The sequence below is a fragment of the Trichechus manatus genome, unplaced genomic scaffold (genome assembly GCF_000243295.1).
Source record: "Trichechus manatus latirostris isolate Lorelei unplaced genomic scaffold, TriManLat1.0 scaffold00117, whole genome shotgun sequence".
In the NCBI taxonomy this organism is placed as follows: Eukaryota; Metazoa; Chordata; class Mammalia; order Sirenia; family Trichechidae; genus Trichechus; species Trichechus manatus.
This window is the reverse complement of record NW_004444053.1, coordinates 2968119-2991434: the sequence shown is the minus strand read 5'-3', so window position 1 is coordinate 2991434 and position 23316 is coordinate 2968119. Positions and strand designations below refer to the sequence as shown.

The 23316-nt window shown below is 39.5% G+C and overlaps 1 protein-coding gene across 3 annotated transcripts in view; it reads left to right on the top strand.

The window, feature by feature from the left end:
- NME7 (NME/NM23 family member 7) overlaps nucleotides 1-23316 on the top strand; it is a 355379-nt gene that overhangs the window by 72675 nt on the left and 259388 nt on the right. For all 3 annotated transcript variants that reach the window (XM_023738433.1, XM_004384089.3, XM_023738434.1), the window contains exon 4: nucleotides 19434-19544. In XM_023738433.1, the coding sequence (XP_023594201.1) occupies nucleotides 19434-19544 (111 nt within the window). The remainder of the gene's footprint in view (nucleotides 1-19433; nucleotides 19545-23316) is intronic.

Sequence of the window (23316 nt, the reverse complement as noted above, 5' to 3'; positions counted from 1 at the left end):
ATACTGTTTAATGAGAAACTATTTTGTTCTGTAAACCTTCATCTAAAGTGAGAATAGCAGCACAACTGGAAGAATGTAATCGATGTCACTGAATTGTATATGTAGAAATTTTTGAAATGGTATATCTTTGGCTATGTATCTTTTCACCAAAAAAAAGAAAAGGTCCTCCAAGGCTGAGAAGGGATCGTGTTGACATGTTGTGGGGTTGTTAACCAATGTCATAAAACCATATGTGTACTGATTGTTTAGTGAGAAACTATTTGTTCTGTAAACCTTCACTTACAGTACAATAAAAAAAAATCTTAAAAAAAGCAAAAGAATAAAATAAGTTTGAAAGAATCAAGAGAACATAGCTTTCTGCAATAATAAACTCACTGCTACACACCTGTGGAAACATGTAATAATAGCTTTTGGTGAATGAAATTAGAGCGCTCTAGACTTAACATTTTACAAATATTTAAGACCACTAGAAAAGAAAGAGTATATGTATTTATAATGTAATGTTAAGTTAAATGAAATGTATAAAGAAATACTTGTCTCATAACATGTGTTTGTGAGAATTACATAGGAACAACCGGACCCTTGACTACACTCACAACAATTAAAGCAATTGGCTGAAGGAAAAAAAAAAAAAAAGAAATCCTACCAGAGCCTTTGGGAGACAGCAAAAGAAGTGCTCAGAGGTCAGTTTATCGCAATAAATGCACACATCAAAAACAAAGGGCCAAAATCAAAACATTAACCCTACAACTGGAATAAGTAGAAAGAGCAGCAAAAAAAGCCCTCAGGCACCAGAAGAAAGGAAATAGTAAGAATTAAAGCAGAATTAAGTGAAATAGAGAATAGAAAAACAATTGAAAGAGTTAACAAGACCAAAAGTTGATTCTTCGAAAAGATCAGCAAAATCCATAACTATTGGCCAAGCTGACAAAAGAAAAACAGGAGAGGAAGCAAATAACCCGTATAAGAAATGAGATGAGTGATATCACAACAGACCCAACTGAAATTAAAGTAATAACAGAATGCTATGAAAAATTGTACTCTATCAAATTTGAAAACCTTGAGGAAATGGACAAATTTCTCAAAATGCACTACCTACCTAAACTAACACAATCAGAGATAGAACAACTAAATAAACCTATAACAAAAGAAGAGATTGAAAAGGTAATTAAAAAACTCCCAACAAAAAAAAAGCCCTGGCCTGGACGGTTTCACTTCTAACAAATTTTCAGAAAAGAGTTAATACCACTACTACTACAGGTATTTCAGAGCATAGAAAAGGACGGGATACTCCCAAACTCATTCTATGAAGCCAGCATAACCTTGATACCAAAACCAGGTAAAGACAACACAAAAAAAGAAAATTACAGACCAACATTCCTCATGAAACATTGACGCAAAAATCCTCAACAAAATTCTAGCCAGTAAAATTCAACAACATATCAAATAATTCACCGTGATCAAGTGGGATTTATACCAGGTATGCAGGGATGTTTCAACATTAGAAAAACAATCAGTGTAATCCATCATATAAATAAAACAAAAAGAACCACATGATCTTATCAATTGATGCAGGAAAGGCATGAACACCCATTCATGATAAAAACTGTCAGCGAAATAGAAATAGAAGGGAAAGTCCTCAACATAATTAAGGGCGTTTATAGCAAGCCAACAGCCAACAACATCCTAAGTGGAGAGAGTTTGAAAGCAGTACCCTTGAGAATGGGAACCGGACAAGAATACCCTTTAACACCACTATTACTCAGTATTGTGCCTGAGGTCCTAGCCAGAACAGTTAGGCTAGAAAAAGAAAGAAAGAGCATCCAGATTGGTAAGGAAGAAGTCAAAGTATCTCTGTTTGCAGATGATATGATCTTATACACAGAAAACCCCAAAGAATCCACAAGAAACTACTGGAACTAATAGAAGATTTCAGCAAAGTTTTAGGATACAAGAGAAACACGCACAAATCAGTTGGATTCCTTTATACCAACAAAGAGAACTTTGAAGAGGAAATCACCAAATCAATACTATTTATAATAGCCTCCAGGAAGATAAAATACTTAGGAATAAATCTAACCAGACTCGTAAAAGACCTTTACAAGGAAAACTATAAGACACGATTGCAAGAAACCAAAAGAGACGTATATAAGTAGAAACACATACCTTCCTCATGGATAGGAAGACTCAACATTGTGAAAGTGTCAATTCTACCCAAAGCGATCTACAGATACAATGCAATCCGGATACAAATTCCAACATCATTTTTTAATGAGATGGAGAAACAAATCACCAAATTTATATGGAAGGGGAAGAGGCCTCGGAGAAATAAAGCATTCCTGAAGAAGAACAAAATCACTACCTGATTTTTGAACCTATTACACCACCATGGTAGTCAAAACAGCCTGTACTGGTGCAACAACAGATACACAGACAAATGGAACAGAATTGAGAATCCAGATGTAAATTCATCCACCTATGAACAGGTGATAGTTGGCAAAGGCCCAAAGTCCATTAATTGGGGAAAAGACAGTCTCTTGAACAAATGGTGCTGGCATAACTAGATATCCATCTGCAAAAAACTGAAATAAGACCCATACTTCACACCGTGCGCAAAATCTAACTCAAAACGGATCAAAGACCTAACTATAAATCGAAAATAATAAAAGATCATGGAAGAAAAAATAGGGACAACGCTAGGAGCCCTAATATATGGCATAAACAGAATACAAACTGTAACAATGCACAAACCCCAAAAGAGAAACTAGATAACTGGAAACTCCTAAAAATCAAACACTTATGCTCATCAAAAGACTTCACCGAAAGGATAAAAAGACAACGTACAGAGTGGGACAAAATTTTTGGCTATGACAAACCTGATCAGCATCTAATCTCTAAAATCTAAAAGATACTGCAAAACCTCAACAAGAAAAAGACAAACAACGTAATTAAAAAATAGGCACAGGATATGAATAGGCACTTCGCCAAAGAAGAGATTTAGGCGGCTAACACACACATGAGGAAATGGTCATGATCATTAGCCATTAGAGAAATGCAAATCAAAAGTACAGTGAGATATCATCTCACCCCGACAAGGCTATCATTAATCCAAAAAACACAAAATAACAAATGTTGTAGAGGTTGTGGAGAGACTGGAACACTTATACACTGTTGGTGGGAATGTAAAATGGTACAACCACTTTGGAAATCTATTTGTCACTTCCTGAAAAAGCTAGAAGTACCATATGATCCAGCAGTCACGCTCCTTAGAATATATGCTAGAGAAATAAGATCCATCAATCAAATAGATACATGCACACCCATGTTCATTGCACCACTGTGCATGATAGCAAAAAGATGGAAACAACCTAGGTGCCCATTAAGGGACGAATGGATAAAGAAATTATGGTATATTCACACAACGGAATACTAAGCAAAGATGAAGAACAGCGATGAAGCTGTGAAACATAACATGGAGAATCTGAAGCACATCATGCTGAGTGAGTTTAGTCAGTCACAGAAGGACAAATATTGCATAAGACCTCTGTTATAAGAACTCAAGAAAAGGTTTAATCACAGAAGAAAACATTCTTTGATGGTTACGAGGATGGGGAGGGAGGGTGAAGGTTATTCACTAACTAGATGGTAGACGAGAATTATCTTAGGTGAAGGGAAGGACAGCACACACTACAGGGGAAGTCAGCACAACTGGAGTAAACCAAAGCTAAGTAGTTTCCTGAATACAACCAGTCACTTTGAGGAACGGAGTAGTAGGGACGAGGGTCTAGGGACCATGGTTTCATGGGACATCTAGATCGATTGGCATAACTAAGTTTATTAATAAAATGTTCTGTATCTCACTTTGGTGGGTGGTATCTGGGGTCTTAAAAACTAGCAAGTGGCCATCTAAGACACATCAATTGTTCCTAACCCACCTGGAGTATAGGAAAATGAAGTACACCATAGACTCAAGGAAAGTATTAGCCCCAGAGACAGAAGGGGCCACATAAACCAGAAACTTCATCAGCCTGAGACCGAAAGAGCTAGATGGTGCCTGGCTACCACCAATGAACGTCCTGACGGAATACAACGTAGAGTCCCTGATGTATTAGGAGAAAAGAGGGGTATAGAACTCGAATTCTAGTAAAAAGACCAGACTTAATGGTTTGATTGAGACTGGAGGGACCCCAGAAGACATGGCCCCTGGACTCTCTTTTATCCCAAAGCTGAAAGCATTCCCGAGGCCAACTCTTCAGACAAAGATTAGACTGGACTATGGGACATAAAATGATACTCGTGAAGAGTGTGCTTCTTAGTTCAAGTAGATATATGAGACTAAATTGGAGCTCCTGTCTGGTGGTGAGATGAGAAGGCAGAGAGAGTCAGGAGCTGGTTGAATGAACACAGGAAATCTGGGTGGAAAAGAGTAGTGTGCTGTCACAGTATAGGGAGAGCAGCTAGGGTCACATAACAATGTATGTATCGAGTTTTGTATGAGAGACTAACTTGAATTGTAAACTTTCACTTAAAACACAATATTAAAAAAAGGAAAGCTCTTGTTGTTGTGTGCCATCAAATCAATTCCAACTCATAGTGTTTCTGTAGGACAGAGTAGAAATGCCCCGTAGGTTTTCCAAGGCTGTAATCTTTAAGGAAGCAGACTTCCACGTCTTTCTCCTTCGGAGCAGCTAGTGGGTTTGAACTGCCGATCTTTCGGTTAGCAGCTGAGTGCTTAAGTATAGTGCCAGCAGGACTTATTGGTGGAAGTTAAGGATCTGTATATTGAAAACTCCAAAAATATTTAATTCTATAGGAAAAAGAAATCAGTCAAACTATATTTTGAGGTCTACCATTCAAACAACTAGCTGATTGCCTAACACCTGAGTTGCCCCCCGCCTTAACAATATTATCATTGTTTCTGTGACTTCATTAATCTTTCTTTACAAACCTTTTATAATTCTCAAGGTGTTTCAGTATCCAGTGTGGGTATTATTACTACAAAGATGGTGATGGATCACCATCCACCAGTTGCCCTTGAGTGAACTCTGACTCATGGTGACCCCGTTTGTGTCAGAGTAGAACTGTACTCCATAAGGTTTTCAATGGCTAATTTTTTGGAAGTAGATCACCAGGACTTTCTTCTGAGGTGCTTCTGGTTATACTTGAACCTCCAACCTTTCAGTTAGTGGCCGAGTATATTAACAGTTTGTACCACCCAGGGTCTGGTGATGGATTGGAGGGATAGTAAATGCCTCATAAAAAGGAAGACCAAAGATTACTGGGTTGACTGTGAAATAGGAGGAAAAAAAAATTAGGATGTCAGATAAATAGGAATCTTTTATTGTTATGAGATCTTATGGTAAAAATCTTTGGGATTAAGAACAGAAAAGATGTCACTTTAAAGACTAAGGTGGGCCTGATCCAAGCCATGGTGTTTTCAGTCACCCCATATTCATGCAAAAGCTGAACAATGAGTAAGGAGACCGAAAAAGAATTGATGCCTTTGAATTACGGTGTTGATGAAGAATATTGAATATACTGTGGACTGCCAGGAGAACAAACAAATTTGTCTTGGAGGAAGTATAGCCAGAATGCTCCTTTGAAGCAAGGATGCTGAAACTTCGTCTCATGTACTTTGGACATGTTATCAGGAGGGACCAGTCCCTGGAGAAGGCAGTCATTCTCGGTAGAGTAGAGGGTCATTGAACAAGAGGAAGACCCTCAAGGAGATGGATTGACACAGTGGCTGCAACAATGGGCTCAAGCATAACAATTGTGAGGATGGCGCAGGACTGGGCAGTGTTCCGTTCTGTTATACATAGGGTCGCTGTGAATTGAAACCAACTTGATGGCACCTAACAATAACATGCATTAACTCTGATTTGTCTAAAATGAACGTTACTGATTCCATTTTATAGAATGCTTATGTAACTTGATGACAGTGACACAGAAAGTAAAGAGAAACTAGCAAACCTTGTTTTAACTCTAAAATGCATTTTGTATTAAACTTCTAATTAACATATTGGTAAATGTTATTGAGTGGCACTGATTTCTGGCAAAACCAGGAGGAACAGAAGAATTCTACTTTAATGTGAAGAGAAATTGGAAATATTTGGGCTTTATAAACACATTTAATGAAAATATATATATAGTATTGTATTTTTACTGATACAAATTTTTTCTTCTGATTATTTCTCAACTACACGTGGGTTGATGTGGTAAAATAAGTTTCTTTATCTGGCCCTTTGCCTCATTGTTGTTGTTACGTGCCCTTGAGTTGTTTCTGACTCATAGCGACCCTGTGTACAACAGAACAAAACACTGCCCAGTCCTGCGCCATCCTCACATTGTTACATCCACTTGTCCATCCATCTCATTGAAGGTCTTCCTCTTTTTTGCTGACCCTCTGCTTTTCGAAGCATGATGTCCTTCTCCAGAGACTGGTCCTTACTGATAACATGTCCAAAGTATGTGAGATGAAGTCTCGCCATCCTTGCTTCTAAGCAGCATTCTGGCTGTATTTTTTCCAAGACAGATTTGTTCATTCTGTCAGTCCATTGTATAGTCAATATTCTTCACCAACACCATAACTCAAAGGCATCAGTTCTTCAGTCTTCCTTATTCATTGTCCAGCTTTCATATACGTATGAAGGAATTGAAAACACCATGGCTTGGGTCAGGAGTTGAGAGGAGCCTGTCCTGGTGGGGGCCAAAGGGAGCCTGTCCTCAGTGACCAAGAGTAGTCTGTCCTCAGGGGGCTGAGAGGAGGCTGTCCTGAGGGGCTAAGCGGAGCCTGTCCTCAGGGGTCGAGAGGAGCCTGTCCTGAGCGAGCTGAGAGGAAGCCTGAACAGCTGAAAGGAGCTGAGAGAGCAGTCTTGCACCGAAGAAGGGAGACTTTGCATGCTTCCTGGTCCTGAGATGTAGCATGTTGATCCTGATCCCGAGTAGTTGTACCCTGTTCCTTAATAAACCACTTAATTGTAAGTATGGTCTGTGAGTTCTTCGTGGCCTTCGCAATGAATTCTCGAACCCAGAAGAGAAGTAGAGTGCCATGAGAGGAACGGCTGGTGTCAGAATTGGTAAAAAAGGTTGGAAGGTGTAGGTTTGTCTGATCTCCACCTCATGGGAATCAGCTTTGGGCTGATCCTGGTCATTATCCCCCCTGAAGTTAGACATGTTTTGCCTCTACTACTGCTACCTGAAATTTACAGTTGGTAAATCCAGCAACCATTTGAGTGATTTAGAAAACTTCTTTAGAGTCCAAGAGTTTTTAAGGTGTTTCATTTCATTTCAAATTACCAAAAAAAGTAGGCATATGGAGATACACATGTGTTTCTACCATGGCCCTATGGAAACAGCTTCTATATAATAATTATAATTTGATTTAGTTCTGAGTTTTGTTGTTGTTAGGTGCTGTCGAGTCGGTTCCGACACACGGCGATCTCATGTATCACAGAACGAAACATTGCCCAGTCCTGCACCATCCTCATAATTGTTGTTATGCTTGATCCCATTGTTGCAGCCACTGTGTCAATCCATCTTGTTGAAGATCTTCCTCTTTTTCACTTACCTTTCACTCTACCAAGCATGATGTCCTTCTCCAGGAACTGGTCTCTCCTGCTAACACGCTCAAAGTATGTGAGATGTAGTCTCACCATCCTTGCTTCTAAGGAGCATTCTGGTTGTACTTCTTCCAAGCAGATTTGTTCATTCTTCTGGCAGTCCATGGCATATTCACTATTCTTCTACAATACCACAACTCAAAGGCTTCGAATCTTCTTCCGTTTTCCTTATTCATTGTCCAGCTTTTGCATGTATATGAGGCGATTGAAAACACCATGGCTTGGGTTGGGTGTACCTTAGTCCTCAAGGTGACATCTTTGCTTTTTAACACTTTAAGGGAAGTTTTTTTTTTTTTTTTTTTTTTTGAGGTCTTCTTTTTTTTTTTTTTTATATATTGTACTTCAGATGAAGGCTTACAGAACAAATAGTTTCTCATGCAACAGAAGTACACATGTTGTTTTATGACATTGGTTAACAACCCCACAACATATCAACCCTCTAACTTCTCAACCTTTTTTTTTTTTTTTTTTGGTGAAAATACACATAGCCAAAGATACACCATTTCAAAAATTTCTACATGCACAGTTCAGTGACACTGACTACGCTCTTCGAATTGTGCTGTTATTCTCACTTAAGATAAAGGCTTACAGAACAAAATAGTTTCTCATTTAACAGTTACTACAAATGTTGCCCTATGACAGTGGTTAACAATCTCACAACACATCAACAATATCCTTACTCAACCTTGGGTTCCCTATCACCAGCTTCCTTGTCCCCTTCTGCTTTCTGGCCCTTGTCACTGAACTCTTGTACCTCGTTAGTCTCATTTGGTTTTAAGGGGCTGTCCACTCCCAGGCTGAACAGTGAACCTCAGAGGTAACTTCACCACTGAGCTAAAAGGGTGTCTGGGGGCCATGCTCTCGGGGTTTCTCCAGTCTCCTTTAGGCCAGTAAATCTGGTCTTTTTTTTGTGAGTTAGAATTATGCACTACATCCTTCTCCAGCTCTGTCCAGAACCCTCTGTTGTGATCCTGGTCAGAGCAGTCAGTGGTGGTAGCCGGGCACCATCTAGCTGTACTGGACTCAGTCCAGTGGAGCCCTTGGTAGCTGTGGACAGTTAGTCCTTCGGACTAATCTTTTCCTTGTATCCTGTTCTCTTCATTCTTCCTTGCTCCCGAAGGGATGAGACCAATGGAGTATCTTAGATTATTCAGCCTTAGAGAGAAATGAAGTTCTGATACATGCTACCACATGCATAAACCTTAAAAACATTGTGCTGAGTGAAATAAGTTAAACATACAAGGACAAATATTATATGATCCCACTTACATGAAATATTTAGAATAGGCAAATGCATAGAGACAAAAGTTTATTAGTGATTACTAGGGGCTGGGAGAAGAGGGGAGTGGGAAGTTATTGTTTAAGGGGTACTGAGCTTCTGTTTGGGGTGATGAAAACTTGGAAATGGATAATGGTGATGGTTGCACAACATGGCTAATGTTATTCACCTCACTGAATTGTACACTTAAAAATGGTACACTTAAAAACTGTTAAAATGGCAAACTTTTTGTTATATATATTTTACCACAATGAAATTTTTTTTTTAATGAATCTTTGTACTTAATTGCTTCATGTCTTCCCTGTTGAACTAGAACCTCCTCATGGTATCCCTAGTGTTGTCACAGTGCCAGGCTCATAGTAGGTGCTCAGGACAACTTTGTGGATGCAGAGAACTGGAAGGGTTCCCAGAGAACCTTATGTATAGCTAAGGAGTCTGAGACCCAGAGAAATTAGGGAGCCTCACGTAGGGTCAAACAGCAGGATTTTGACCTAGTCTCCCTCCTGCACCGTGGCTTCCAGGTTCCCTCTTCAGTTTCAGTGCAGAACCCCAAATGTCCCATTCTACGCTGGCTGACTTGCTCTGCCTCATGAAGAAAGTCAGAGAGCCTCTCTGACCTTCTGTCTCCAAATTTGAAAAGTAAAATCCATAAGAGGAGGAAGCTGCTTCTTACCAATTAATATGGTGAAACCAGTGAACTGAAGGTGGATATGAAGAGCAACATCTCACGCCTCCATATCCCCCACTCCCTCCCTCCCTGCCTGCCTCTTGAGCTTATGAGAGATTCTTAACTTCTAAGAATAGATCATAATGAAGGCAAATATGTGTTGAATGCTTACTGTGCACCAGACACTCTTCTATGTGCTTTGAGTGCATTTTCTTATTTAAGCTTCATTTACTTATGTACTAGTATAATGGATTGAATTGTATGCCCCCAAAATGTGTGTCGACTTGGCTAGGCTATAATTCCCAGTATTGTGTGGTTGTCCACCATTTTGTGATCTGATGTGATTATCCTCTGTGTTGTAAATCCTAACCTCTATGATGTTAATGAGGCAGGATTAGAGGCAGTTACGTTAATGAGACAGGACACAATCTACAGGATTAGGTTGTATCTTGAGTCAGTTTCTTTTGAGATGTAAAAGAGAGTTGAGCAGAGAGGAGAGGGACCTATTGTTACCAAGTAAGAAAGAGCCAGGAGTGGAGTGTGTTCTTTGGACCTGGGGTCCCTGCACCGAGAAGCTCCCAAACTAGGGGAAGACTGATGACAAGGACCTTCCCCCAGAGCCAACAGAAAAAGACTTCTGCTGGAGCTGGTGTCCTGAATTCAGTCTTCTAGCACTTAAAGTGACTCAGGATCTTGCTGGCTGTTGGTCAGAGACTTCAGTTCCTTGCCACATGGACCTCTTGATAGGGCTACTCGCAATGTGGAAGCTTGCTTTCCCCACAGGGGGTACCTTTTGAGACTAAGGCATCTTGGCTTCTTGTGTCCTTGTCTCTTCAGCTTCTGCTTCCTGTGGCCTCTCCGCCCTTGGGCTTCAAACCTGCATCTGCCCTGCTGGAGCAAGTTCCAAAGCTGGGTAGTTCACCAATAAGTGCCCGGAAGCACCCCACTCCACCAGGAAGCCTCCTGCACACAGGCACTCAGCTCCCTCACTCTGTGGGTCAGCAAGCCTAGCTCCACCAATAAGTGCCTGGAGGCATCCCACTCTGCCAGGAAGCCTCTGGCGCACAGGCACTCAGCTCTCTTGCTTAGTGGGTCGGCTCCAGTGCCATGTCCTGCTGGTCTCCTGGTTCTGCTGCTGTTGCTTCTCTACCACTTTCGCTCCTCTATCCATTCACAGTTTCGAAACCGCTTCCACATTTTAGGTATCTGTTAGAGCAGCACCCCACTCTCTCGGTACCAAATTCTGTCGGCTCTGGAGGAAGGTCCCTGTGATGCATCAGTCTTCCTTTGGTATGGGAGCATCCCAGCGCAGGAAACGCAGGTCCAAAGGACGCGCTCTGCTCCCAGAACTGCTTTCTTGGTGGTATGAGGTCCCCCTTTAAGGGAAGTTTTTTATAGCAGATTTGCCCAGTGCAATGCGTCATTTGATTTCTTGACTGCTGCTTCAATGGGTGTTGATTGTAGATCCAAATAAAATCCAGTTTTGTATAGTGTCAAGTAAAATTTATGAATTAATTACATCTCTATTATGCTCATCATACTCAACTCCTTCCTTTGTGTAGCATAGCCTGATGTGGGGTATGGGGTAAAGTTGGTCTCCAGGGAGCCTATCAGTTAATTGTGAGCTTATTATCCAATTCAGTATAATTCAGTTGAGTCCACAAACTAGCCTCTGCTTCCCCATTCTCTGGACTGTAGAAATCTGACATTTGACTCACATTTCTATCCTCTCTTTATAAAACTCTTCAAATCAAATGGATAGTGGTTGTTAGTTTTCAGTGAATCAAGACTATTTTGATTTTAGTTTCAGGTAGTAATGAATTGATGCTTTATGTTTTGTTGTTTAGATACAAGGGTATATAGTGCAATCTGTGTCTTTATAAAATTCTGTAACCCCAGACTGGAAATATTGAAATAGTTTTCATGTGATGAGTCACCATTATTGACATCATCATCAATTTTAGGGATTATGATAGGATCGGTGTGCTGTTAGATGATATTATGGTGGTATTGCCAGTGCTAGTCTTTCCCTGCAGTCTAAAGTGCTCTTTTTATATGAACTGGGTAAATGTTTGATACTCTGTTGCAGAACTATCTGGAAGTATTGGGTCAGGCACATTATTTAAGTTCAAGGCCTAAATAGTTCTTGTCTGGCCCAAGTGCAGATCTTGCTGGCAGCTTACTGCTGAACCCAAAACAACGGGTACATCATAGCACAGTTGTGAGTAGAAGCAGAGAGAGGGCAGGATGGCAGGATGAGGGGTCAATCCGGCTCAGCTGTAACCAGTCCATCAGCAAGGAAGAAGAAGTTGTGTATGATCTATTAATGCACAGTGACCCTGTTCTCCAGCACATGTGATTTCCCTCCCTCCAGGGAGGATGTAAGGAGCCCTAGTGGCAAAATGTTTAAGTGCTTGGCTACTAACCAAAAGGTTAGCAGTTCAAACCCATCAACTGATCTATGGGAGAAAAGACCTGGCAATCTGCTTCCATAAAGAATACAGCCTAAGAAACCCTGTGGAACAGTTCTGCTGTGTCACATGGGTTCACTATGAGTCAGAATCCACTTGATGGCACCTAACAACAACAACAACGGGGAGGATATACAGGCTAGGGGTCAGCTGGTAGCGAGGAGAAAGACAAATGCTTTCTCTTCCTCTTGTTCAGTCATCACTCAACACTGAATAACACTATACACTTTCAGTTTTTATAGGGACTAAAACATGTACACTAACAAAACAGTTTTATCATGCAAATTACAACTAATGCATGCCTTAAACGAAGTAAGTTACAAAAGACTTCTCAGGAATGAAGAAAACATTTCACTATGAATTTACATTGCCTCCTTCAGATTCTTCCACTTAAACTGTATGTCAAATAAGAGAAATTTAGAAACATTAAATTGTTATTGCTCATATTGAGAAGAATGGTCAGCACCTTTGGTGTAGAGGACTAAGCTTCAAAAGACATCGTGAAATCAATTTGTGTTCAGCATTACAACTCAAGAAACAAGACAAGATTATGTTCAGTTTACTGTGTTAAAGAAGGCACAGTAGCAGGATATTTTAGAAATTTATTAAATGATGATAATTTTAAAAAGATTGACATTTAAACGTGAAAAGTTTTATGATAATAGTAGGAATTGTATGAGTAGATTGCTTTTCCCGTCTGATAAGTGAGGTATTAAAATGTTTCTCCTGATAGCTTTATACCTATTTTAAAAAGTTTATAAAAGTCACTGAAAAACAATGCCAGTATCTTATAAATAATCCATTAATTTTGAGTACTCAACCACATATTAAAGTTCAGCTGTCCTCATTCCTATTGAGTCTTAGTCAGAAAGCAAACCAAGTAATCAAATTAAAGGAAGAAAGGTATAGCTAGGTTTGGTTATGTTGTTGTTGTGTGCCATCAAGTCGATTCTGACTCATAGCAACCCAATAGGACAGAGTAGAACTGCCCCATAGGGTTTCCTAGGCTGTAATCTTTATGGGAGCAGATAGCTGGGTCTTTTCTATCATGGAGCCACTGGTAGGTTTAAACTGTTGACCTTTTGGTTAGTCGCCGAGCACTTAACCGTTCGCCACCAGGGCTCCTAGCCCAGCGTTTTATTAGATGCTGAGTAACACAGAGAGGCAGTGTAGACAATCTTTGATCCCAGGGTTTAAACCTGAGTTGTTTGAGACTTCATTATATGAAATGGTAGCAGAAACTAAATTCATGGTATGCATCCAAATATACTGATTGAGCAAGAGTCCATTGTCCTGAAATGGAATGTGGGTGAACAAGCCACACTTAGAGGTGGGACCTATGCTTAGAAAGAGTTTAGGAATACTCCTGTGTGGAGGTAGGGGATTGACCTAAAATAACCTCTTCAGTTATTTTAATACGGCCGAATCATTCCAAATATTTACTTAATCCAAATATGCCTTATTTCTGAGATTTTCTAAAGGTACTGAGACAGTACTTTATGTATTTTCTAGGCTTACGTAGTTTAGGAATATATATGAATAAGCATGCATTTTCTGAGATTAGAATTTGATTCATATAACTTATTTAGAGATTTGGAAATGTCAACAGATACATATTTGGAGAGATTTTATTGGAGAGAAATGCCATAAAATCTTGGTTATGTTAAGTAGACTTTGAAACAGCCTGAGACTTCAGGTATTGTATACTTGAGCAGTACTATAGTTGTTGTTGGGTGCCGTGGAGTCAATTCTGACTCCTAGTGACCCCAGGTGACAGAGTAGAACTGCCCCATATGGTTTCCTAGGCTGTAATCTTTAAGGAGGCAGATCACCAGTTCTTTCTCCTGCAGAGCCTCTGGGTGGTTCAAACTAATAACCTTTGGTTAACAGCCAAGCTCTTAACTGTTGTGCCACCAGGGCTCCTAGAACTATAGTATTGGGATATAATAATTAGTGCAGGTGAACTGAAAGACATTATAAGTTCACAAATGGTAAAAATTCACCTCTCCCCTTTCTCCATTTCAACCAGAACAAACGAAGTTTAGAATACCCTAAAAACGATTTATTCCTTTTTCTTTGAGACACTGTTCATGTGGTTGCTATGGCACTGCACCCTCCTGCTTCTGCCTCTTCCTTTCTGGCCGTTTCTTCTGAGTGTCGTTTTGGTCTCTCCTGAACATCTGGTGTTCCTCAGCATTCTGTTCTTGGCTCTCTATTCATTCTCTGTTGTCTCCCCGCTGAATCTGTTCACTCCCACCACTTCAACTATGTGCTTTTTTACAAATTATATCGTTAGCCCACCTGTAAAACCATATGTTCAACTCTTTTCTTAATCTTTCAGTCTGAATTTCTCACCAACCCAAACCCACTGCCACTGAGTGGATTCTGACTCATAGCGACCCCATAGGACAGAGTAGAACTGCCCCATAGGGTTCCAAGGCTGTGAATCTTTATGGAAGCCGACTACTACATCTTTCTCCCGTGGAGAGGCTAGTGAGTTAGAACTGCCGACCCTTCAGTTAGCAGCTGAGCACTTTAACCACTGTGCCACCAGGGCTCCTCGAATCTCTCACAGACACCTAACAAATCCAAAATTGAATTAATTTTCTTTCATTAAAAATCCTGTTTCTTCTTCATTTTCTAGCATTACATTCACCTAATCACAGACTTAGAAAATGGGGAGCTGTCCTTGAGTTCCACCTTTCTTGTAACCTCATGTCTAGAGAGGGACCTAATCTTTTTTTCTTTTTTTGGCTTTAACAAAGAGAAATTTATTTTCTCACTGTCCAGTAGGCTACAAGTCCAAGTTCAGGGCATCATCTCCAGGAGAAGGCTTTCTCTCTCTGTCGGCTCTGGAGAGAAGGTCCTTGTGATACATCAGTCTTCCCTTGGTCTGGGAGCGTCTCAGCACAGGAACCTCAGGTCCAAAGAACACGCTCTGCTCCTGGCACTGCTTTCTTTTTTTATTGTTGTAGTTTAAATGAAGTTTACATTTCAAGTTAGTCTCCCATATAAAAATTTATACACACATTGTTATGTGGCTCTAATTGCTTTCCCCATACTGATAGCATACTTCTTTCCACCCCTGATTCCCCATGTCCATTCAACCAGCTTCTAACCCTCTCTGCCTTCCCATCTCACCTCCGGACAGAAGTAGCCCGTTTAGTCTCTTGTATCTACTTTAGGGACCTAATCTTATCAATTTACTTTACCTCCTTCAAAATTTTTCTTATTTCTTTTCTCTTCTTCCCCCCTCACACCCATCGTGATCCTTCGCTCTACGTTATTAACTGATAGCAGACACAAGGAACCAAATGTAGATAAAAATAAGTCAGTTTTATTTAGGGTCTCTGGTAAAAGCTACATTTGAGAATGGATGAGGTTTTCTTCCTAGTCCTAGGGGTTCACCCCCAGCCTCACAGTCCATCCAGCCCAGGAGAGAGAGAGGCTGCTATGCAGGATTCTGACCCAGATGTACTTACCATATGGAAGCAGGAGAAGAACAATGTAATGTGCCCTGCTCAAGGGCTACAGGTTTGAGAGAGAAGACGCAAGGCCACATATGACCAGAAGCCCTGAAATGTGGCCAGTTGCAGAGAAGCAACAAAAGGGGTGGATGGAGTGAGCTGTCTCCTGAGAGTGGAGAAGTTACTTTACTCATTAGGCGAGAGGGTAAACGTATTCCCCATTACCAGCTTTCCTGCCCCCTCCTGCCTTCTCATCCTTGCCTCTGGACTGGTGTATCCATTTAGTCTTGTTTTGTTTGATGGGCCTTTGGCTGAAGGTTGAACCTCAGGAGTGACTTCATTACTGAGCTATAAGAGTGTCCGGGGCCATACTCTCGGAGTTTCTCCAGTCTCTGTCAGGCCAGTAAGTCTGGTCTTTTTTTGTGAATTAGAATTTTGTTCTGCATTTTTCTCCACCTCAGCCTGGGACCCTCTGTTGTGATCCCTGTCAGAGCAGTTGGTGGTAGTAGCCGGGCACCATCTAGTTGTGCTGAACTCAGTCTGGTGGAGGCTGTGATAGTTGTGGTCCATTAGTCCTTTGGACTAATCTTTCCCTCGCTTCTTTGGCTTTCTTCATTCTCCCTTGCTCCAGATGGAATTTTGTTTTGTTTTTAGTCTCTAATTTTTTATTTTATTTTACCCTTTTTCTTTAATGATGATTTTCTTAGATATACAGCTATATATAGTTACTGTCAAGTTTTCTTTTTTCTCCTTTTCTGCTATTACTGGCTTGAGAATTATATATTCTATCAATTTTCAATCTTTTTAAATTTATGAAATTAAGGATATTAATTGTCCTTAAATATTGGGAATAGTCCCATTCCACAATATCTAATATGTAATTTTAAAATTTTTATTTAGTTCAAAATATTTTCTAGTTCCCATGTGGTATCTTCCTTGATGCATTGGTTATTTAGAAGTATGTTTATTAATTTCTAAACTCTATGACCATGTGACTTGCATTGGCCAAAGAGACATCAGCAAATGTGTCTCAAGGGGATGCTGGATAAATACTTGTGCACTGGACGCTATGTGACTGTGTGTGAAGAAGCCTGGTCTAGCCTCCTTAAGGATGAGATGCCACTAGGAAAGAGAGGCCTAGCAATCCCAGCTGAGCCAAGCTGACCCACCAGCCAAATGCAGCCATATGAATGAGCCCAGGAGAAGCCACCACCCAGCCAGCACACAGGATTTTGAGAGGTTAATTGTTTGTTGTGTTAAGCCACTAAGTTTTAGGGTGGTTTGTTAATGCAGCAACAGATGACAGATACACTATTATATTTTAGTGGCCCTTTTGTTTCCTTGTGTGTTATCTTCACTTTGTAATAACATATGATTCCTGATGCCTGTCTTTTTTCCCTCTAAATTACATTTTAATTATTTCCTACTGAATAATTAAGTAGTGAAGACATCCTAGAGGAATTTATTTAGAGTAATTAATCACAGTTTGTTGTACTGTGTCGTACTGTGGTGGCTTGTGTGTTGCTGTGATGCTGGAAGCTATGCCACTGGTATTTCAAATAACAGCAGGGCACCCATGGTGGGTGGGTTTCAGCTGAGCTTCCAGACTAAGACAGACTAGGAAGAAGGACATTGCAGTCTACTTCTGAAGAACATTAGCCAGTGAAAAGCTTATGAATAGCAGTGGAACATTGTCTGATACAGTGCTGGAAGATGGGCCTCTCAGGTTGGAAGGCACTCAGAATATGACTGGGGAAGAGCTGCCTTCTAAAGTAGAGTTGACCTTAATGACATGGATGGACTCAAGCTTTGAGGACCTTCATTTTTCTGATGTGGCACAACTTAAAATGAGAAGAAACAGCTGCAAAGATCCATTAATAATCGGAACATGGAATGTACGAAGTATGAATCTAGGAAAATTGGGAATCGTCAGAAATAAAAACGGAACCATAAACATTGCTAGGCATCAGTGAGCTGAAATGGATTGGTATTGGCCATTTTGAATTGGACAGTCATATGGTCTCTTATGCCGGGAATGACAGCTTGAAGAGGAATGGTATTGCATTCATCATCAAAAAGAACATTTCAAGATCTATCCTGAAGTACAGCGCTGTCAGTGATAGGATAATATCCATAAGCCTGCAAGGAGGGATCAGTCCCTGGAGAAGGACATCATGCTTGGTAAAGTAGAGGGTCAGCAAAAAAGAGGAAGACCCTCAATGAGATGGACTGACACAGTGGCTGCAACAATGGGTTCAAGCATAACAACAAATGTGAGGATGTTGCAGGACCGGGCAGTGTTTTGTTCTGTCATCACGAGTTGGAACCAACTCAACAGCACCTAACAACAACAGCAACAACAACAACAGTTAATCATATTAAATTTAAACAGTGAAGACATGGGAGAATAATTGGTTTAGAGTAATTAATCATATAAATCAACCCATTGTGTCCTTGAGGTATTGTAAGAGAAAATGAAATTGCATTTTAAACTAAGTTCTGCCTGTTTTGGACTTTTCACATTGCTTCTTGTTTACAAAAATTGATGACTGCTTATGTTTTATATTTTCACTTAAGAGCTGTGGTTCCTGAAATCTTCCAAAGTTTAGCATAAACAATTCATACAGTTACTTTGACTTATAATATTTAAACAGTGTAAGCTTGGAAATGAAGAGTTTTAACTGTATCTTCAATGAAGCCACATAATAGAAAATAATGCAGATGACTCATGCTTCAAAGTAAGGAAAAAAATTTTCTGGTACAGCTTGTACCAGACTATGATAAACAATTTCTTTTTTTTATTTAAAATGTTTTGAAACCCAGCGATGAGTTATATCCAGTTGTAAATAAGGATATTTGAATTGCTGTATTCTCGGTTGCATTTTTCTCCTTGGTGAAAAAAAGCCAGCTATGAAAAAACCAACTGTTCTCGTTTTGTGGAATCCCTGAATTAATGCCACTGGTGTCATAAAAATTGAAAATAAAGACGAGAAAGGGGCAGCAATTCTTTATTAAAATTTTGTGTTTCATATAAACTGAATTACTATAACTAGTCTGGTTTTTATCTTGCATTTGCAAATATTATTCTGGAAGATTTGGTGATTACTCCCTCTTTTAATGATGCTAATATTAACATTGCAATAAATGTGGTACAAAAGGAGCACAAACCTGGACTCTTGTGAGCTGAGTGTTTTATCCTGATGATGCCACTGACCAGGTTTGTGACCTTTGGGAAGTTACCTCCCTGCACCAAATGTTCTCATCAGTAAAAAGTGGGCACTTCGTTAGGTGAGCTCCATCTCTAAAAGTCTATTAATTCTGTGACTTCAGAGGGCTAGAGTACACTGCTCTGCCATAGCCTGTTCAGGGGAAAGCATGATTTTGAAAGTTAGCATAGTGTTCCCTTTCCCTATTCATACACAATATTGGATGGACCACGTTTGATCTTTGTGCGTCACCCATGCTAATGAATAGTCAATGGAAGAATTTGTAATTATTTCCAGAGCTATGCTGAACTGACTGCATAATATACATATGTTAACATCTAAGAGACCAAAAACCAAACTCAGGATATATTCAATGTAACTTTCTAGAGATCAGCCTTTTGTATAAAATGTATTCTAACAAATAGTGAGAAATTTCAAGAGCCTATGTTTTCCAATTTTGATATAATTAAAAATTAGTGTTTTCCCTAAGCTTTTATTATTTTTCCTTGTTTTAGATTGGGTACCCAATTTTAATTTATTAAAAAACAAAATAAACTTACTTATATAATTTTTTTAAGAGATACCTTTAGTACACTTCTCTGTGTAATTTTGATGTTTGATGATAGAGAATGGATGTTAAGAAAACTACTTCTGCCTAAGAATTATGCATAAAAGCTGCTGAACTACTTTATTTTCAAAATTGTTCCTTATTTCTTTACAGAACATTAGCCCTGATTAAACCAGATGCAGTGTCAAAGGCTGGAGAAATAATTGAAATAATAAACAAAGCTGGATTTACTATAACAAAACTCAAAATGATGATGCTTTCAAGGTAATTTGTTGATTATTTTGTTATGTAATGTCTGTTTCTTTTTTTAAAAAATTTTATTGTGGTGAAAATATACACAACAAAACATTTGCAAATTCAACAATTTCTACATGTATAATTCAGTGATATTGATTACGTTCTTCATGTTTTACAGCCATTATCACTATCCTTTTCTGATATCTGGTCCTTTTTTTAAAAATCACTTTCTATCTTTCATACTGTTGTTTAGCATAAAATCCGTCAATTGAATGGCAAAGAATAGAATACTAGTGTATTATAACAGGTCTTGAATTCATGAATAACAAATAATAATTGAACCTAAGCATAGTAGGAGTTGTTAGGTTCTATATGCCTGATTTATTCGTTGTCTTCCTTAGTCCCATCTGCTTCATAACACCAATCCTTGATAATTATAATTTTTTCTCTTAACATGGAAGTATAACATACTGGGTAAAGACAATAGAAGAGAAAATGAATGTCTGATTATTTCTATTTGCCAATGGAGTGCATAGTGTTAGTTTTGAGATTTCAAAAAGCAATGCATTTGGAAATTTTTATGTTGACTCCTCTCTTTTACCTCTTTACTACTCTGAAAAGCAGTCCATCCTACCTTACCAGATGGTTTCTAAGTCATTTAGTAAAAATAAGATTTATTCTAAGATACAGCTATTGGTCTCCTCCCATCTGGAGCAAAAGAGAATGACCAAAAAAAACCAAACCCATTGCTGTCGAGTCAATTCTGACTCACAGCGACCCTATAGGACAGAGTAGAACTGCCCTACAGGATTTCCAAGGAGCAGCTAGTAGATTTGAACTGCCGACCTTTTGGTTAGCAGCCAAATGCTTAACCACTGCCCCAGAAACCTAAAACTCAAGGAAACAATTAGTCTATAAGATTAATGGCCCTCACGAACCACAGCCCTCTATAGCTTGAGACTAGAAGAACTAGATGGTGCCCAGCTACCACTACCAACTGCTCTGCCCAGGGACACAATAGAAGGTCTTGGTTAGAATGGGATAAAAATGTTGAAAACTCAAATTCATAAAAAAAAACCCAGACTTACTGGGCTGATAGAGACTGTAGGAACCCCTGAGACTATTGCCCTAAGAAACCTTTTTAGTCTAAATCTGAAGGTACTCCTGGAGGTCATGTTTCAGCCAGTAGGTTGGCTTATAAAATAAACAATAACATGCGTAAGGAATGTGCTTCTTAGAACAATCAACCATATGAGACCAAACAAGCAACATTTGCCCAAAGCAAAGATGAGAAGGGAAGGAGGGGCAGGGAAACTGGATGAATGGAAATGGGGAAGGCATGGTGGAAATGGGGAGAATGCTGCCACATTGCAGGGACAGCAAACAATGTCACAGAACATTTTGTGTATAAATTGTTGAATGGTAAATTAATTTACTGTGTAAACCTTCACCTAGAACACAATAAAATGTTAAAAAAAAAAAAAAATACTTATCCATCCTACTTGGCCATCTCTATCACTAAGTAAGTAACTACAATCCAGTGGTAAAGTTGCATTTCTACCTGGACATATTACAATGTTAAAACAAAGAATAGAGAATGGGGACAAGCTTCTCTTCAGTTTTGTAGAGATCCTTTGGAAAAAGACACACTAATGGTCTTTCCACAGTGTTGGACAGCCATTTTTTTTTTTTTAATTTTCTACTTAGGCCAAGAAATGATTGAAACATTCCCGAGGATGAAGAAGGGAAGTAGGCCTTCTGTTAGGGCTGAAGCCTGCTTTCCCTCAGGTCACATTCTGGTTGCTTGAGTTTTTCACACTTACAAGCGGCACCAGTGACTACAGGGACATTAATATAGCACTTAGGCAGAACTGGCCCTGGCAGTGGTCTTACCTTACTCACTAGTTTTTTGTTTTTCTTGTCAGGTGTCTTCTCACTGCCTTGGGAAATTATCTGTTTCTGTTCATGGGACAGGTGATTTTTTGTCTTTGTGAGAACAGGTACAATGAATAGCTGTAGACATTCAGCTCAGGTTCCATAACTCAGATCCCTAGAAACCTTAACAAAATACCCTCAATTTTAGCCCCCCCCCCCATGACATATATTTAATTTGAATTTTCCCCTAGATAACATCTCCCAGTTTACATATTTTTTAGAGAGACAGTAGGCTTATATTTCAGAGCACAGACTCTAGAACCACATTGCTTATACCTGTGATGCTTACTAGATGTGTGACTAATTAATTTGCCTCTGTGCTTCAGTTTCTTCATCTGTAAAATTGGGGTTATAAGAGAACCTATATGATAAAGTTGGAATCAACTTGATGGCAGTGGGTTTGGTTTTGGTTTATATCATTAGGTGGAGCCCTGGTGGTGCAATGATTAAGAGATTCACTGCTAATTAAAAGATCGGCAGTTCGAATCCACCAGCCACTCCTTGGAAATCCTTGCTCCTTGGGGCAGTTCTTCTCTGTTCCGTGGGGTTGCTATGAGTCAGAATTGACTCGACGGCAATGGATGACTATATCATAAAGTAGTTATGAGGATTAGAAAACCAAATCCATTGCTGTTAAGTCGATTTTGACTCATGGCGACCCCGTGTGTTACAGAGTAGAACTGCTCTAGAAGGTTTTCTTGGCTGTAATCTTTTTTTTTTTAATTGTGCCGTAGGTGAAATTTTACAGACCAAATTTGTCTCTTGTTCAACAATTTCTGTACAAATTGTTTTGTGACATTGGTTGCAATCCCTGTGATGTATCAATACTCTCCCCTTCCATACTGCAGTTGCCCATTTCCATCAGTCCATTTTTCCTGTCCCTCCCTGCCTTCTTGTCATTGCTTTTGGGAAGATTTTGCCCTTTTTGTCTCGTACACGTGACTGAACTAAGAAGTACGTTCCTGATGTGTGTTAGTGTTTGTTTTATAGGCCTGAAAGGTGAACTTTGGGAGTGGCTTCAGTTCTGAGTTAAAGGGTGTCTGGGGGCCGTAGTGTCGAGGGTTCCTCCAGTCTCTGTCAGACCAGTATTGGCTGTAATTTTTATCAAAGCAGATTGCCAGGCCTTTCTTCCATGGTACCGCTGGATGGGTTCGAACCTTTAGGTTAGTAGCTGAGAGCAAACCCTTTGCACCGCTCAGGGACCTTATTGTGAGAGTTACATGAGTTTAATATATGTAAAGTTCTTTGAAAAACCCTGGTGTATAGTAAGTGTATATAAATGTTAGCTGTTAATGTTAGTAATGTAGTACTAATGATGTGATTATTATTTAGTGAGAATTGAGGGGTCACTATGAGTTGGAATTGACTTGACAGCAGCAGGTTTGGTTTGGTTGGAAGTCATGAAGCTTTATAAGCAGTCACATTTGCCCTATTTCTGCAAGTATTGAGAATGCTTGCTTTTAAAGCAGGTAATGGGGCTGAAATTCTGCAGAGATGTCTTTGAATATTTTTAGTGAGATTAAAATTTTTCATGTTTCAAAGAAGAGATTGAAAAGGTTATTAAAAAACTCCCCCCCAAGGAAAACCCTGGCCCAGATGGCTTCACTGGAGAATTCTACCAAACTTTCAGAGAAGAGATAACAACACCACTTCTACTAAAGGTATTTCAGAGCATAGAAAAGGATGGAATACTCCCAAACTCATTCTATGAAGCCAGCATAACCCCGATACCAAAACCAGATAAAGACACCACAAAAAAAGAAAATTACAGAAAGATACCCCTTATGAACATTGACACAAAAATCCTCAACAAAATTTTAGCCAGTAGAATTCAGCAACATATCAAAAAAATAATTCACCATGA